Source organism: Aulonocara stuartgranti (assembly GCF_965226115.1).
Source record: "Aulonocara stuartgranti genome assembly, chromosome: 3".
In the NCBI taxonomy this organism is placed as follows: Eukaryota; Metazoa; Chordata; class Actinopteri; order Cichliformes; family Cichlidae; genus Aulonocara; species Aulonocara stuartgranti.
Genome location: NC_138941.1, coordinates 5,800,823 through 5,817,565, shown reverse-complemented (window position 1 = coordinate 5,817,565; position 16,743 = coordinate 5,800,823). Strand labels below are relative to the sequence as shown.

Genomic DNA, 16,743 nt, shown 5'->3' with positions numbered 1-16,743 from the left:
GATCCACTTGGTAAAATAAATCCGCTTGGCATCTTTCTTGGCCTCAAGACAACAATTCTGATGGCTATAGATCCAAACGGGACAAAAAAAAATAAAAAAATAAAGTAGTCTCAGAATAGTGAATTAAACCAACATTTATTGTTGATTTTTTTTTAACAAGAAAAACATTTTTCAACTGAATAAAAACAATGCCAATAACCAAAATAAATAGAAGCGTACATGAAAACTACACAGTCCTTCACCTTTCTGTCTGATTTTTTTAAGGAAAACAGTTTTTCATTCCACTAAAAACAGGACAAACCCACCAGCATGAACATTAAATAAACTATTACAATTGTAAAACAAAACTCATTTACAAAATGTAATAATTATCAGTGGGTCCCAGGAAATAGAATGTGACATGGGATTTAGATTTCCGTTACCAGGATGGTCGGGTTCAGCGTAGTCTTTATCACCACCTGTCAAAGACACATCATCAATATTCATGTTTGCTCAGGTTATTCACTTGTTCACATCTGTCTGAGATCATTCATACTGTTGTATGGATGTGTGTACAGTATGTATATAATTATCAGCTATGTAAAAGATATTATCATCTCTGTTCTTACCTAGTTGGAAGTCCTCCATTCAAACTCAGAGAGCCGCTGGAGGAAGGTGGTGATCCGAGGGCTGATTCTTGTAACCTTCCTCTTTACGACACGACCTGTCTTGCGGCTTGTACCAAGTTTTGCAGGGCATTTTGTTCCCATGTCTGGATTGATCCTCACAAAGAACCTTTTAACGGAAAAAAGGCTGCTTTAATTTCAAAATTAAAACATACGTTACAGCAATCACCTATATGTTTCTGCAACTGTAAAAAGAGAAGGAGAAAAAAAAAAAGAAGAGAAAAAAGGAAAAAAAAAAAAAAAAACAAAAACTTATCACTACATAAACAGCACAAGACTTAAGAGTATTTAACAAGAGCATTTTTCCCTGGTTTTACTACCACACTGGGGCACATGTTCACCAAAACGCAGCAAACCTTTGCCATCTTATCCAGGAAGGTCACCTTTTTACCCACACATGGAAGAAGTAATCTGATTGGCATGGTGGTATGTAGCATGTAGTTTGAAGCAGGGATTTCGTAGTGCCCCATGTGTAGTGTTGGAACCCAGTCAGGATTTGTTTCATTCATTTCATAGGCTGGTTTGTTGCAATAATGCCAAATAATTAGCAACTCTATAAATAGAAGGTAGTTCTGCATGTTTGTTCTAAGTTTGTGCTATGATCTCAGAGCGCATTGAAAATAAAATTAACAGGCTATAAAGAATAATATGAACTTATTTAGAACTTACCTGAATGAAAATACTGGAGCACACCAACAGATATCTGTGGCTGGTAGAGAACTGAATATCAGCTCGTCTCGCAGCTGCTATCCAGGCTAGACGCCTTCTTTTGGTAACATCCAACACATAAGCTCCCTCATGATGCTTCCAGGTGAGGAAACAATGAAAAAAGAGCCTGTTTTCAAGCTTATTCCTTTGTCGGTAGTGCAATCTAACATTACAACCGACCACACAGCAAGCATTTGTTTGGCCTGCTAATATGGCGCCTTGACCAAAAATCCTGGCTACGCCCCATCCCGTAAGATCACGCTCCAGAGCCCTATTAACGTACGGATCTAGAAAGAAGACGCTGCATTTTTAACTCTGAGGGAGATGGAGAATGAGCCTATTTCCAAAACAGTGGAGTGTGTTCCTTTAAGTACTAAATTGTATATATTGTCAAAAACTAAAGTGTACATAGCAGTTGTTGCATCTTGTTTACTGTATCACTGACAGATAATTTCAAAGTCAATGAACGCTACATTATAGTGAGATATTGTGTAATGTGAAATACTGTAAGCAAATGAATAAACAACCTAATTCGTGATAGACCTTTGACTCTGTTTTGTTTGAATCCAACTGTTTTTTGCAGATGTGCATAAAACATGTTACTTTTAGTATTGTTATCATTATCATCATTATTGCACTAAATATATTTTAAATAAAGGATACTTTGATATACATTCTACTGTAAGGTTGGAAATGTATTTTCTTCACCCTAAAATATGTTTTGAAATGTATTTTGGTTTGAAAGAAATATATTTTCAATTTCAAAAATATATTTTTTTGGAGCATCACAAATACAAAATATATTTACCATATATTTGAAATATATTTTGGCCAGGAAAAATGTATTTTTTTACCGTATGGGTTTGCTGCTGCTGACTTTGAAAATCACACCAAACATGGAATCAAATATATCGACTCAGCTTAGACTACAGAGAAGCTCGGCACTGCTCACAAAACTCAAACACAAAAGGCTTTTTAAAGACAACAATCACTTTGACAGACACACAAACACGACTGAGTACAGAGCAGCTGCTGGTTTGAAGCCACAGAAATGTTCAAATGTTTAAACACACTGCAGCGTTGCAGCCGTGATGCATTTGTGCTGCTAAGGCCACACACATCAGCTGCCTTACATTTTAGTACCAGTTCATCTCTGACCATGGCAGCACAGTCTTTCCAGTACAGTGATGTTGGTGGGGACAGTGGGGACTGATTGTTCATTGGCTGTAAGCCGGTCACATGGACGTTTAACTGGTGCTTTGATTGCTCTGTAGTCTGTTGTGCCTGTGAGCTGCTCCTAAAATGAGACAGATTATAATTGTCACCATTCTGTTAATGACTCTTATTATGTGCGCTCTCCTCCACTGTCACACTAAACACATTAAACCTTTATTTTTGTGTAAAGTCAGGATTTATTGGCTCTTCTTAAAAGCGTCATGAAGTGCAAAACTCAGCAAACATTATACAAAAGTAGATTTAGAAGCTGAACTGAAAACATTTAAAGTGACAGTCAGCACAAATCCAGCTGACATCTCCATCCAACCCAAGTCTTCATTTAAAGTCATTATAACTGTGACACACGTTTGTTACAGTATTAATCCTGCCTGATGCTGCAGGGCCAACATCATGAAACAGGCTCAGCATTTATTTCCATTATGAAACTTTATCATTAAAAACAAACCATTGTTCTGCAGTCGTCCCAGGACTGTCGGTCAAACGTTCTCTCCACATGTTTAAGGCTGAGCTCACTTTATCGTCTGCCTGAAGGAGGGAAGCAGATGTTACTAAACATCACAATAAAACATATGAAATGGGTGCACATGAGGAACGTCTGCACTGTTAAAGCCATGCAGACATCTTCACACATGAAGCAGCAACACCTCTCAGTTTAGCAGCAGCTGGTAAAAGCCACAGTGATCCTGGAGCCTCCCTGAAGGACTCGTTCATCAGTAACTGTCAGGAGGACGATTAAACCTGCTGCACACGTCCTGTAGTTACACACTCGGGAGGAAAGACGACGTCCTCGCTCTGCAACATGATCTGTGTTTCATCCAGGACGCTCAAACACAGACTGGTTTCCAAATATTAGACGCACTGGTTCTTCATGCGTTTCTACCTGAGCACTCAGAGTCATTTCTACAACAGGCCTCCTTCACCTGCTGGTGCCTCTGTTTCTGTGTTTGGCTGTTTCCATCAGTGCCTGATGTTTGTGATCTTTGATCTGTTCTGAAGTCTCTCTTTGTAACACAAATGTTGTTTGGCTTCTTTCACAAACAAGGCAAAAGAACTTTAATGGATTCATTTGCTGATCTTACTGTTCTGATGCAAAGCCGTCCTTTCAACGCTTTAGAAAGAAAACCAAACAATGTTTTTAAAACTTTCCCAAAATGTAAAAGCTATTAAAACCATAAACTTCTGCTCCTTGATCATGTGATTCTTCTTCTAGACTGTCTGTAATTGTTATTGCTGATTGTCAATAAAGTTGTTTTTTATAAGTTATGTTGTAAAGGAAGCTTGTGGCGAGGGAGGAGGGGCGACTAAAAGCAGGTTCATATAGTGGGAAAGTCCTCAGGTCATGTGAGGATATTTACTGATGCGTCAACACTGTCAGATAAAAGAACGGCTGCTGCATTTGTTCTCCCACAAATAAGTTTGGTGATGAGTAAAAGAATTACAGATGATGTGGCAGTTTATACTGGGAGCTGGTAGTGATGTTACTGGCTTGAACTGGGTGGAGGACGCACTAATATGCAGGTATGTGGTTTGCTGGGACTCTAGCAGCGTGCTAGTGAGCACAGGTGATATGTCTTCAGACTCTAGGCAACATATTGTTTTTGATATACTTCATTTACTGTATAGAATCAAACACAGAGGGATAGAAGTGGATTTCTTATGGCTCCCTGTGAATATCGGTGTTGATGCAATGAACAGGACGATAAGTTTAAAAAGGTGCAGCAAGAAGAAGTCGTGCAGGTTTGACTATAAAATACAGTGAAAGTGAGGTGAAGAGTATAATGAAGGTAAAGATGAAGGACGAGTGGCAGGCACACTGGGACAGAGACGGGAAAGGCAGATATTATTATACAGAAAACAGTCGTGTAGAAGAAGCTGCAGCAGAGACCAGGATGGAATCTGGAGAGTCAGAGTTGGTCACACAGGCTTGAATAGCACACTTAAAAAGGTAAACATGACACAGGAAGTGTGACTTCTGTGGACCAGAGGAGACGTTTGACGGGTTGTTAGCGTAGTCAGGATGCTGGATGGAAACGCTGTGCCTGATAGGATGATTACAGGCTGGACTTTGTCTTCCTGTTACAGATGGATCCAGGCCCTGGATGACTGCCCTGGATGACTGCTGGACACACACTGGAGTCAGCATAGAGGGAAACCTATCCTGGAGTGTGAATACCTCTGAGCTACTGAAAAAGACACAACAGAGACTGTACTTTCTGAGAGTGCTTAGGAAGAACAACATCACACAGAGACTGCTGGTGTCTTTCTACAGAGCCTCCATCGAAAGCATACTAACGTACTGCATAGGCATATGGTACGCTAGCTGCACAGTGGCTCAGAGGAAAGCACTCCAGGGAGTAATCAACTCTGCCCAAAGGACAATCGGCTGCCCTCTCCTCAAACTGAAAGACCTACACAGTTCCCGCTGCCTCAAAAGAGCCCATAACATCATAAAGGACACCTCACACCCTGGACACTCCATGTTCGAACTGCTGCCTTCAGGTAAACGGTATAGAACAACATACACAAGGACTAACAGACTCAAACACAGTTTCTACCCAATTGCAATATCATGTCTCAATGCTACTAAAAGCAGATGACTTTCATTGCCCCTGTTGTCATTTGTGCCCTTGATGTTGGAATGCTTTCAGACATGTTTTGTTGGATGCGCTAACAAATTGACTGAGTGATTGATTGTTTGAGTGATATATCAACTAGGTCGTATGTTGAGTGTCTGTATGGGGCCTTAGGCCTGGATTGCTTGGGTGTATCTACGGTATGAGTATACTGTATTTTATATGTATTTCTATCTTTTATATCCTATCATTATAGTTTTTAAGTATTTAATTATAGTTTTTAAGTATTTATCTTTTGTGATGTTGCACTGACCAGAGACATCTTTCAATTTCATTGTACCTGTGACAATGACAATAAAGAATATTCATTCATATTCATATTCACATGACCCACACTAGGCTGCCTTCATCCATCCTTTCCTCCTTCACTGAGACTCAGAGTCAGCATGTATGTATTTATCAGTGATTTGAATCCTTTCATTACAGAGTGAAGTTAAAGTAGACGTGTTAACACACTAATAAACACAAAGGGACACAACTACTACTGCATGATGGAAAGCTGAAGTATTACACAGCTTTATGAACCTCCTGTTATCCTGGTAGACGAGTACAGCAATAAATCTTTTACTTGAACATCTTCTGGCTGCAATAAGCTTTGAAATGTGACCATGAAGTTAGAGACACACTGACTGAAACCCACAGCTGTGACTGTGGATCACATCCACACACAGTGTAGCTGCTGTCTCTGTGTGAGCCTTTGCACTGCTGCTCGCAGCACCGTTATATCACTCAGCGCTCGCTGCTGTTATTGAATCCACTTTTTACTGTCCGTGCAATCAAGCTCCTCTGCAGAGCTAGAAAATATCTTCGAACCAGTTTATGTGTTAGGGGATCCTTTGCAGTTGTGACTGTTGCCTCTGTTTTTGTCCTTTGGTTCCTGGGAGCCTTTTACATTTCCATCAGCAACAAATATCTGAACAGGCTTTATTGTAGGAAATACAGGATTAAATAGTTGTCATTATTTATTAGATGTTGTTAAAGATGATCCGATGCTTGTTTAGTTTAATGCTGTGGCTTCAGTCAGCATCACTGTGCTGTATAGTTTTATTTTTCTGATCCTTCTGTTAAAGTTGCTGAATTAAAGCTGGTTGGTCTGCACCTCACCGCTGCCTCGAGCCTCCTTCTTTAAAGCAGCAGAGGCTCTTCATTCAGGTATCACAGCTCGAGTTGTTCTGCAGGAGACCCAGAGTACTGTCCTTGGTCCATAATGACATTAACTTTGATTCATGTCAACACGAAGCCTGAACGTCTGTGATGAACACACTATCAGCATCACTGACATATTTCATCATTTAAAATCACTTCCTGTCACTGTGGTGGTTACAGTGACATCATGCAGTTTGTGCTTTGACCTCCAGAGGGCGACAAATCAGCACAGACAGAGAGCTCCATTCAAACTTTGCTGCCATCAGGAATAATTCTTCAAATATAATCATCAGTGTTTGAGCAGCTATGATATCAGGGACAATCTAGACATGTGTGACAATACTGAACATGTCACATGACACACCTCAAACATCATGTGATCCACTCTCAGTCTGCACTTTCAGTCATGACTTCATGAATTTATGATCAGTTTACTCCTGAAATATTCAAATGCTGCAGGGTGAAGAACAACAAAGTGCTGACACATGTTTGTGTTTCAAACAAGAAAACCAGCAGAAATAAATCATCTTTGCACAACATGACAGAGATTAGTGAGTTTCCAACTTGCACTTGAATGCAGCACAGACAGATTCTGATGTTCGTGGTTGTAAACGTGTCCTCAAACGCCGCTCTGACTCTTTCCTTCCTGCTCAAAGTTCCTCTTTTCTGAACTTGGTGTTTGTGCCTGACGCTGATCGTCTCCGTGTGGAGCTCCGTGTGAAGGTAACGTTAGCAGTGTGTAATGTTTCCTGGCTAACATCAGCTGTGTGCAGCTCAGTTCCAGCACAAATCTGCCGCTCCATAGTTCACGGTAACGGACTCATGAGGTCGACCGTTAAACGCTCTCCCGCCATTTTGTCTGTGTGCGCGGATGTGTACGTTTTTGTTACCACTGTCATCTCATCAATAGCCTATTTGTAAAAGATCTCTGTTCATAGTTTAGTTGGATTTTAAAACTCTGTATTTGGACAGTTTTATTTTGGACTGATGCTAAAATTCTTGCTGATTGTTTCTGTCGAGGTTTTGTACTTGACATCTGCCATTTTGGATGTGATAAGCTGTAGAGAGTGCGTCCAAAAAGAGAAACCAGAAAGAGAACCTGTTTTATTAATAACCTCTTGCAAATAGAAGAATATGAAAAAAACAACAACAAATAGGATAAAACCTTTAAATTACTTGAATTTTTAAAATCACCATCATCTGTTAACACAAATTTGATCATTTCAAATTTGTGTTTTCATTTTCTCTTCCCAGTTACTTCTTTCTCATTCTCTTCATTCTCCTTGTCACCTTACGTCTCACTCCTTAACTGAAGTTATAGTTCTAACATAAGAAGTCCCACCAACGTCCTTTATTTAATCTCTGTGTTGTCACAGTTATTATCATCAGATCAGACATGAGACCCAGACAACAACATAAGTTTACAAGCTAACATCATGTCAGCTAACATTAGACGATAGCATCATAAACTTTAAATTACTTTGCCTCTGATCAACAGTTTGATTACATTCTCACATCACAGGTTTATTTGCTAAGTGTGAGTCCGCCCACATTAGATCCACTTTTCAGCAGGTGGAATAATTTGTAGTATATAGGTAATACATCAACAATGCTGCCGTGGCTAAGTTAGGAATATTTATAATGTCATTTCCAAAACTTGCATATGATCTGCAATTTGTAGCAGATCTACTGACTGTCACAGAGCAGCTGGAGCAGTCTCGAATGCAGGTCAGTCCACTGCTGCCCCCTGTGGCCAAGTGCCATAGCTACTGCTGGATGAACTCGTGACACATCTGCGCCTGTTTCTATGAACACATTGAGTCTGAGTGGCTGCACTTACACTGGTGCATTCAACATATTGAAAGATGGCAGCAATGTGGATTGTCAAGACTCAAACCAACCATTGAGCAAAGACAGCAGGATCACTTGTTTCTGTTTGTTATACAGCCAGATTTACTCGTGACACACATGTGCAGCTGCTTTATCACCTATTCTGAATTTGTTTCAAGCACAATACATTTGTTACACATGTTGGGATATTGTGTTTGTTATAAATGTTATATACCTGTGTGGTATGTGACTTGTGTTGCCATGACGCCAGGTCTCTCTTGGAAATGAGATTTTTAATCTCAATGAGATTTTTTTTTACCTGGATAAATAAAGGACTAATTTGTAACTTTCAGTGTTTTCCGGTCTTCCAAAGGAAAAAAAACCTTCAACTACATGACATGCAGTTGTGTATTTGTTTTCACCTTATCATACACTTGAAGTTTTACAAATCACCACTTCTTTAGTGAATATCATTTCAGTCTCAGACAACCTCGTTTCTCTTACAGAGGTTGAATGCACCTTCTGTGGATGGCGGTACCACACAGTGTGCGTGGACTTCCCCTGCACAGAAGGCAACTACAAATGCTGTGAATGCTAAATAAACAGAAACAAATGATCCCTGTTGTCTTTGCTTGATGATTGGTTTGAGTCTTGACAATCCACATTGCTGGCGTTGGATCTTTCAATGCCAGCAATGGCAGGTATCAGTGCTCAAACCTTTTGTGTTTGTTTCCAACAAGTTGCCCACCTCGGGAAACAAAAATGTGTTCTTTTACTTGTCAGATGAACATATGAGACACTTTGACTCTTCAGTGCAGTGTGGAGCCTAACAAAGATCTGTTTTGTGTCCCAGCTGATCAGCAGGAGGAGGAGAGTCTGACGGAGCAGCAGAGGAACATTTTCAGCTACTTGGACTCAGCTCAGCCACTACAGAGGAAACAATGAGCTCAACACAGAAGGTGACAGACAGAGCAGGACCATATGACCAAAGATATTTATCACCATATACATTTGAATATTTGCCATAACGATGTAGCTGACGATAGAATTGACACCAGACAAAATACTTTACAGCTGCACAACTTTATTAAAAACCCATCAATGTATTTTCACTGAAACAAGCAGCTGTTGTTTATGTGCATTAAAGTTATATAAAAATGTAACAGTGCAAATGCAAATTCCTCGCTGACAGTTTAACCAAAAGGCGTTTCCAGTGGAAACTGGCCGACACATCCTGAGCATAACCATGTATAATATCCACTAAACTTCAGAAGAGGTTATACAGTCGTGGCCAAAAGCTTTGAGAATTGCATAAATATTGGAACCTGGAGAAGTTGCTGCTTACGTTTTTATAATAGCATTTTGCCTGCACTCCAGAATGTTATGAGGAGTGATCAGATGAACTGCATCGTCCTTCTTTGCCATGAAAACGAACTTAATCCCCAAAAAGCCTTACCACTGCATTTCATTGCTGTCATCAAAGGACCTGCTGAGACCATTTCAGTGATCGTCTTCTTAACTCAGGTGAGAATGTTGGCGAGCACGAGGCTGGAGATCATCATGGCTGTATCCCGATTCAGGTTCTGCAGCTTTAAAGTCCTCAAGGGCCGCGTACTCAAAGACCGCTAAGGCCGAAGTGCGAGGCTCGTAGGCTCGTGAAATGGGACGTCTAGCCTCCGTCGCGCTGCCCAGGTTGCCTAGCAACCATGATACTAACAGCTGGAAACGTTTCATACAGCTTTGTTTGACAGAAATGAAGGAGAACATATTTAGTTCATTTGTTTCTACATGAGCTCTGTGTGATTTGATGAGTATCTGAGGCTGAGACCACAGGACTGTGAAACATGATTGTTGGGCTTCATTTCTGTGCTGAACAGTCGTTTAAGATTAGCTGTAAATAACAATTAGCTGATGTTGTTCATGAGACTAAAGTCACCTCACTGTGGTAATGTAAATATAATATGGCCAATATTATAGTTATTATATTAATCACTTCACTCACAGACAAGTATCTGTGACAGTGTGTATACAGATGTATCATATATAAGAGACAAATATTGTTCTTTTAATATGTTGGTACTAAATTTGGCTCAGTGCTTACATATATGTGTAAAAAGCAAATGTAGGAGCTGTGATAACTGTGTCTGATAGAATGAAGAGTAGACTGATATATGAAATATTCCTTTATTGGGTGAGAAAATCAGACCATGTCATAACTGCTTTAAGTCACACAGAATAGATATCAGCGCCTTAAACAGGCTGACTTCTGCTAAATGGGTCAAACTGGGCAGAAAGTCTACAAACACATAACATCCTTATAGAATATGATGTAACACTATAGATCAACTTAGCTCAGAATATATAAAGCATATAAACAGTTACAGCAATATGATGCAACAAACACAGCAGCTACTGATCCAAAATACTCAAAGCTTCATAGAACTGAAACCAACATTTATTTTTAGCTCCATCCTGCTGCTGATACAGACTTTAGGTTTCTGAACATTAAACTTGTTGCTGCCTTTCATAGTGTGTAACTTGAAGGCCCTGAGTACTTTCTCCCACACTGGAAACACTGGGATGATCACATTATTTGAACATTACCTAATAAGACTGATTCAGCACAGACAGTTATGTTAAACTTTCCTAGCAGTCCTTCACAAACAGGGAACAGTCTGTCTATTCTCTCCATCTGTCAGCTGCTGCTGGCTCTTCCTCCTCCTCTTCCTCACACACTGTTGAGTTTGTCCTGGTGGATCATCAGGGCTGCAAAGCCTCACAGATGATGTGCAGCAGTGGCTCCCTCAGTCTGTCCTCACTCTGGACACTTGCAGTCGTCACACATGGAAATCAAATGTGTGATAAGCTGCAGGATTCAAACACAAGTGTAACTTATAAACACATGTTCATACTTTTATTCCACAATCAGAGAGAAAGAAACAGAGAGAGAGTGCAGGACAGACAGACAGGTGACAGTCTCAGGTGTACACACTGCTACACAACAGCACCAGAGAAGCAGGATTTAGTGTTTGTGTTATTACGAGTGTAAACAAGAAGAGTTCCAGATGGTGCAGTGGACACATGTGTGACTGCTGTGATTAAAGCATCTTTCTTTCAGCTTAACGAGTGAACCGTCAGCTCGTTCAAACACACGTTAAAGTGCGTTTGGCTCGACACCACCGAACAGAGGCAGCAATATAACACAGCTAACATTAACAGTGCAGTGGATCCTGCTTGTGCCGTGATGTTCAGGACTGCAAACCGAGCAGCATCACTGACTTTCAGCTTGTTGTGTTTGTGGATATATGACTGACTTTAATTATCCACAAAATCATCACATTCTCTGTCAGATTAAGGTCGACTATTGAACGGCGCATATTTTAAAGGCTTTAAAACCAAGTTAACGCTGAAAGTACAAACATCACTAATGTCACATAACTCTGCCGACAAGGCATAGCTATGGCTATGAAATGCTCTTTGTGTATCACTTCTTCATTATTAAAGATGTCATTAATGCACTAGTAATGTCTCATCTGGAGTATTGTTCAATCATTTGGTCAGCAGCTAATAAGACAGATCTTAACAGACTTCAGTTAGTCCAGAATAAGGCGTCCAGATTAGTGTGAAGATGTTCATACTATACTAATATTGATAACATGCATAATAACCTTTCTTGGCTTCCTGTACAGGCTAAAATATTCTATGGCTTACTTGTAGTTCTAAAGAAAGCAATTCTGTTAAACACACCACATTTATTCTGCTCAGCTGCAGTATCCAGATGAAATACATCATCATATTACACAGTTTTCAACAAGCTGCAATTTAGTAAATGCTCGAGTTAAAAGTAACGTTTTGTAAAACTGTTACATTTAGAGCAACTTTTAAGTGGAATAAGTTGCCTTAAAAAATTAGAGAATTATTCAAAACTTCAATGAACACTTAAAAGCCGATTTACAGAGCTTTTAGTTGTTGTAAATATTGTAAGACATGATTTGTTTTTGAAACTTGTGTAATGTGCCTCAATGTTATTGATATTATTATTATTATTATTATTATTGATTGCTTATATTTGAACAATTGTGAAACCTCACTGTGGATGTAAGAGTGAAATTATGTGGATATCTTGAATCCACTTTATTGTGTAATATTTTATGTGAGTATTTGACGGAAGACGAGCAACATCTGTTGTGGAAGCTAACGGGGTTCCTTTAGAATAAACAAACATAGGATTTATTATCACTGAATAATTCTGTATAAATCTATACAAATTATAGAAATATGTAATAGGAAACAACAAAATAATCTAAATTATAAAATAATGTGTGTGTGTGTGTGTGTGTGTGTGTGTGTGTGTGTGTGTGTGTGTGTGTGTGTGTGTGTGTGCATGATTTTAGTGTTTGAACAGTCATGAATTATCTTTAACAGCAGGTTGGATGTAATGTGTTAGAACTACCAGCAGGTGGGGATAAGAGACCTTTAAGGTGTTTGGTGCCACGCTCCACCTTCAGGTTTAAAACTAGTGTTAATGGAGTTTGAAGGTTGAGTTTGTTCCACGACTGCATTTCACTCACTGCCTCTGTTTGTATCTCTGTCACTGCAGGACCAACATGGAGCCAGAAGTCAGCGCTCTCAGGAGGCCGACAAACCTCACAGAAGAAAGGGAGAGAAAAAACACACCTGTGACGAGTGTGGGAAGGGTTTTACTGTGAGGGCTAAACTAAAACAGCATCAGGTCATCCACACTGGAGAGAGACCGTTCAGCTGTGACTTGTGTGGAAAGTCTTTTTCCTTGAAGGGTCACCTAAAAACACACCAACTCATCCACAGTGGAGTTAAAGCGTACAGCTGTGATCAGTGTGGCAGAGCTTTTACTCAAAGTAGCAACTTACAGAGGCATCTAGTTACCCACTCTGGAATTAAGCCATACAGCTGTGACGAGTGTGGGAAGGGTTTTACTGTGAGGGCTAAACTAAAACAGCATCAGGTCATCCACACTGGAGAGAGACCGTTCAGCTGTGACTTGTGTGGAAAGTCTTTTTCCTTGAAGGGTCACCTAAAAACACACCAACTCATCCACAGTGGAGTTAAAGCGTACAGCTGTGATCAGTGTGGCAGAGCTTTTACTCAAAGTAGCAACTTACAGAGGCATCTAGTTACCCACTCTGGAATTAAGCCATACAGCTGTGACGAGTGTGGGAAGGGTTTTACTGTGAGGGCTAAACTAAAACAGCATCAGGTCATCCACACTGGAGAGAGACCGTTCAGCTGTGACTTGTGTGGAAAGTCTTTTTCCAGGAAGGGTTACCTAAAAAAACACCAACTCATCCACAGTGGAGTTAAAGCGTACAGCTGTGATCAGTGTGGCAGAGCTTTTACTCAAAGTAGCCACTTACAGAGTCATCTAGTTACCCACTCTGGAATTAAGGCATACAGCTGTGATCAGTGTGGCAGAGCTTTTACTCACAGTAGCCACTTACAGAGGCATCTAGTTACCCACTCTGGAATTAAGGCATACAGCTGTGACATCTGTGGAAAAACTTTCAGCCAGAGAGAGAGCCAAAATACACACCTACGCATTCACAACAGACATGATGTGTACTGCTGTGAACAGTGTGGCAAAGAGTTTATAACTCACACAGACTTACAACGACACATGTTTACCCACACTGAGGAGAGACCTTATCAATGTGACCTGTGTGAGAAGACTTTTAAATCTCCACGTCACCTGAGACGACACCAACAGATCCACACCAGAAAGAGACTCTACAAGTGCAGCTACTGTGAGGTATGTATTTATATTGTTATCTTGTCATTTTAGCCTGACTGTTTGGAACAACTCTGCTCATTAAACTGTGTTAGCATGTTAGCAATTCTACTGCATGGAAAAGCAGCTCTGAGTGATTATTCAGATTTTCCTTTCAGTTATGATTTTAGTATTACTGTAGTATTATGGTGGTAGTATTGTAGTTATTGCAGCCCAGTAAACTGAGTGTGTTAACTGAAACAGTGAAATGTAGTTGGACGTCTGCAGAGATGCTCTTTATTTCAGGCGACGTTCAGGATACAAATGTTGAAGGACTGACTTACACTGTCTTTGTGTCTTTGTTTAGAAGCAGAGCGACACAGATGGATCCAGTTCTCAACCCTGTCATCACTGTGGTGGTGGGAAAGACTTTCATTGTGACCTCTGTGGAAAAACTTTCAGTTGGCAAGCTGCCCTTAAAACACATCAACGTAGACACACTGGAGACAAACTGAAATACTGCAAAGAATGTGGGAGAAGCTTCACCACACCAAGTGAGTTAAAACAACATGAACTGATTCACAGTGGGGTTAAAAAGCACCTCTGTGATCAGTGTGGGTCATCCTTCACCACTGCAAGGGACCTTAAATCACACAAACGAGTCCACACAGGAGAGAAACCACACAAGTGCAGACACTGTGAGAGAAGCTTCTCGCATTCAGGTCATCGTAACAGTCATGAACGAACACACATAGAAGGAAACTACAGCTGTGACCAGTGTGACAAGAGCTTCAGGAATCTCAGTTCATACTCTGCACACAAACGATCCCACGTTACTAATAAACTGTTTCACTGTTACCAATGTGCCCAAACATTCACCTCATTGTCTGCTCTGTGCAAACATCAGCGCGATCACTCAGGGCTGAAATCACTCCCATCACTGGATCACAGTGAATCTGAAGACACAGAAAGATCCTCTGGTTTCTGTGTCAGACTCAAAAAGCTTGAGATCAGGCTCCACAGAGTTCAGATAGAATCATTTAAACTTGTGTTGAACTGAACTGGTTGCTGGGCTGAACTTCTACATAATACAGATCTACATGGGATCTTCTTTTCTGTTTTTTACTGAGTCAGTTTTGTCCTTTTTTCTCTGTCCTGGTTTTGCTCGTCTGTAAATGATTGAAACTCAGTCAAATAGTTCATTGTTCTCCAGCAAAACGTTTTGGAAACTCATGTTTAACCTTTAAAACTCTGACATGTTTTAGCACACAAGGCTTCATCGGGGAGTTCACTCATGATTGGACCATGAGAACAAAGGTTTTTAGTTCTTTCAAAGAGAGTCTTGGAGATGTTTGATGTTTCTGTTTTTTCTACATAAAGGAATAAACTATTTTTCTTGCTTCATGTAGTGTGGAAGTTTTTAATGTTTCTTCATCTGTGATGTTCTTGAATGTGTTCACGTGAAGATGATATAAATAAACTCTTGTCAGAGATTTACAGTTATCAAACAGGTGAATAAACAACACTGAGACACTTGGAGACGGTTAACGTGCTGCACGGGTGAGGGCTCAGAGAGGACTCACACCGAGCTGCAGTAGTCGTTTATTATTTATAGCAGGGTGAAACAAGCATAGCAGTTTCCTCTAATTTTGAATATATGTGTGTGTGTGTGTGTGTCTAAGTTCGTATAAATGTCATAGGGTGAACTTCCTCTTTCTATAAACAGAGCGAGTAGTACATTTTGTTCTTTTCCTATTAAGAGTAAAATATGAACATATACTTTAATGCAACATAAAACTCATAAAAGCGTTTCTTCTTTAACATCCCCTCCTGATGTTAATATTTTTCACTTAATCATACTTTATTATCAGCCAACAATCACTTGCTTATAACATTTTCAATTGTAGCATCATTCAGTATGTGTGTGTGTGTTTCTATACTAAATCTTCTTCATCCGATTCATCTTCTAGTGGCAGTCCAACATAGGTAATTACTGTGGCCTGTACCATTTTGTCAATCATGGATCTTATGCATGGTAGGATACATGTAGAAAACAAGCACAATAATAGAAGCAGAACTCCTATCAGTACGAGTCCTTTTATCACGAGGGTCTTCCAGCTGCCACTCAGCAGCCAGGTCAGCCAGTCCTCATTGTTCGTGACATAGTCTTGTTGCTGCGCATTACTCAGTTGTCGCAACTTGTCTAGGGCGGTGGTCATGGTCAAGGAGTGCACGTTGTCCGGGATATAGGTGCAACAAGTGGTGTTGAATAAGACACAGAGGCCCCCTCTCTCAGCGAGAATCATGTCCAGGGCGACCCTGTGTTGCATGACCACTATTCTGATCGCGTTGATTTCCTCATTCTGAGCCTTATTTATCTTTGTTGAGCTGTTCAGGAAAAGTCCAAATCGGTAGTCAAGAGTCTCAATTCTTAACGTGTTTTTTCCAGTTCCGACCCATGGGAACAGTGAGTGCAGGACCTTCTGTCTGGTGGTCCACAACTTGAACTCCGCTGGTACATCACTGCCCCAGATTGGGTCATGGGGTTGCACGTCATCAGTGTTCCTCTTGCGTCGTGGTTGGTTCTGATGGAATACTCTGAAGGTGTGGTCTGACACTAAAATTAGGGCGCAGAGTCCGGTACAAGAAAAGCTCACAACTAAGACAAAACTGCTCCTGCAAGGAAAGCTCACTGTTATGCATGCAAGTCATCAAGATGACATCATCAAGATGGCGCTGGAGTGACGGCAGCCTTTCCAAGTAGCTCTGCAACACCGCACCT

The 16,743-nt window shown here is 40.4% G+C and overlaps 1 protein-coding gene across 2 annotated transcripts; it reads left to right on the top strand.

Moving 5' to 3' along the window:
- The first annotated feature begins 5,569 nt into the window (after positions 1 to 5,569).
- Positions 5,570 to 15,401, top strand: LOC309702250 (uncharacterized protein). 2 transcript variants are annotated; one of them, XM_082526808.1, is made up of 4 exons: positions 5,570 to 5,630; positions 9,072 to 9,177; positions 12,819 to 14,003; positions 14,329 to 15,401. In XM_082526808.1, the coding sequence occupies exons 2-4, from the start codon at positions 9,160 to 9,162 to the stop codon at positions 15,019 to 15,021; spliced, it is 1,896 nt and encodes a 631-aa protein (XP_082382934.1). In that variant the 5' UTR covers positions 5,570 to 5,630; positions 9,072 to 9,159; the 3' UTR covers positions 15,022 to 15,401. The 2 variants fall into 2 exon arrangements, with proteins under 2 accessions (XP_082382934.1, XP_082382933.1); XM_082526807.1 differs by lacking the exon at positions 5,570 to 5,630 and adding an exon at positions 6,992 to 7,111.
- Positions 15,402 to 16,743: the final 1,342 nt, after the last annotated feature.